The 1,197-nt window shown below is 37.8% G+C and overlaps 2 protein-coding genes across 2 annotated transcripts in view; one reads left to right on the top strand and one right to left on the bottom strand.

Moving 5' to 3' along the window:
* PPID (peptidylprolyl isomerase D) overlaps positions 1-1,195 on the top strand; it is a gene marked incomplete at its 3' end in the record, with an annotated part of 11,915 nt that extends 10,720 nt beyond the window's left edge. The window contains exons 5-6 of the mRNA XM_019667498.1: positions 772-858; positions 956-1,195. Coding sequence (XP_019523043.1) covers positions 772-858; positions 956-1,195 — 327 coding nt within the window. The remainder of the gene's footprint in view (positions 1-771; positions 859-955) is intronic.
* ETFDH (electron transfer flavoprotein dehydrogenase) overlaps positions 1-1,197 on the bottom strand; it is a 40,851-nt gene that overhangs the window by 9,173 nt on the left and 30,481 nt on the right. The window lies entirely within an intron of this gene.

The raw sequence follows: 1,197 nt of genomic DNA, 5'->3' as shown, positions 1-1,197 counted from the left end.
TTAACCTTTGTGAGGCAGATAATATACCCTTTTCAGTAAAATCTGAGAATTGAACTTTAAAAGATGTTTAGTATTTTTACAACATTTATTTCAGAGGAGAGATCTATTAGAAGTTATTCATGCTCCTAAAAAAAATACTGTAGATTTCAAGTAAAAGAGTGTATACAAGTTTTTATTCAAAATGGCTTTCTTTTAGAAGTTAGGGCCTAATAAGGAAATAGAAACATACAGTAACTTGAACAGAGAATAAGGGGGTTGGAATAATGAGGGATTGGCTAGTAAAGAAAATTTAAAGTTATGGGAATAGCAGATATGTATTTATTTATATATATGTAAAATACAGGAGCAGCTGCTCCCCCTAGGCTGTGATCCCCTAGGAAGAGGCAACTCTGGAGGGCCCTGGACTGACTCAGACCTCACTGGAGAGGGGATGGCTGTGATTCACTGGGTGCAGAGTTGTTCACTGGGTACCATACTTGTGGGACTCACTGGAGTGCATGGGGACTACCTGTAGGGAGTTGCTATGTGCTGTTAACCAAGCTCCATGCAGCAGCCTACTGAGAGCAGCACACTGGAACCTTTCTCTTCCATGTCCATTTAGCGCCCTCTACTGAGAAAACTTAAAATTGTGCCAGTGGGCAGAGAGATCTACAGGGTCCTGCTCCATTATCACAGAGCTATGAAGGGTTGATTTCAATTTGAATTGAAATCTAAGCATATATATCTAATACCTACCATTTAAATAAAAAACGAATTTTGTAATTTTTGTAGGCTCTTGAAATAGACCCATCAAATACCAAAGCACTGTATCGCAGAGCTCAAGGATGGCAAGGATTAAAGGAATATGATCAAGCACTGGTAAAATTTTGTTACAAATTTCATTTTTTTAAGATAGACAACCACCTTCATAAATCATATACCTAATATTTCTTTAAATGTTTTTTTCCAATTAAAGGCTGATCTTAAGAAAGCTCAGGAGATAGCACCAGAAGATAAAGGTAAGTTGGCAGTTTTTGTAGCGAAAATTCATTTTGTCCTTCTAGAATTTATCCTCATGAACCACTGTATCCTTTGCCACTTAGATATTCATTTGTTCAGCAGATACTATAGAATGCCTGTCAGTGAACAAGGTGCCTGCCTCCAGAGAGCTTCCATTTCAGGCTCTCTCCTGACCACTCATGTTTACATATCTGAATA

This window comes from Hipposideros armiger, unplaced genomic scaffold, assembly GCF_001890085.2.
Source record: "Hipposideros armiger isolate ML-2016 unplaced genomic scaffold, ASM189008v1 scaffold_498, whole genome shotgun sequence".
Taxonomy (NCBI): Eukaryota; Metazoa; Chordata; class Mammalia; order Chiroptera; family Hipposideridae; genus Hipposideros; species Hipposideros armiger.
The sequence above is the reverse complement of the archived record's forward strand: the minus strand, read 5'-3'. Positions and strand labels throughout refer to the sequence as shown.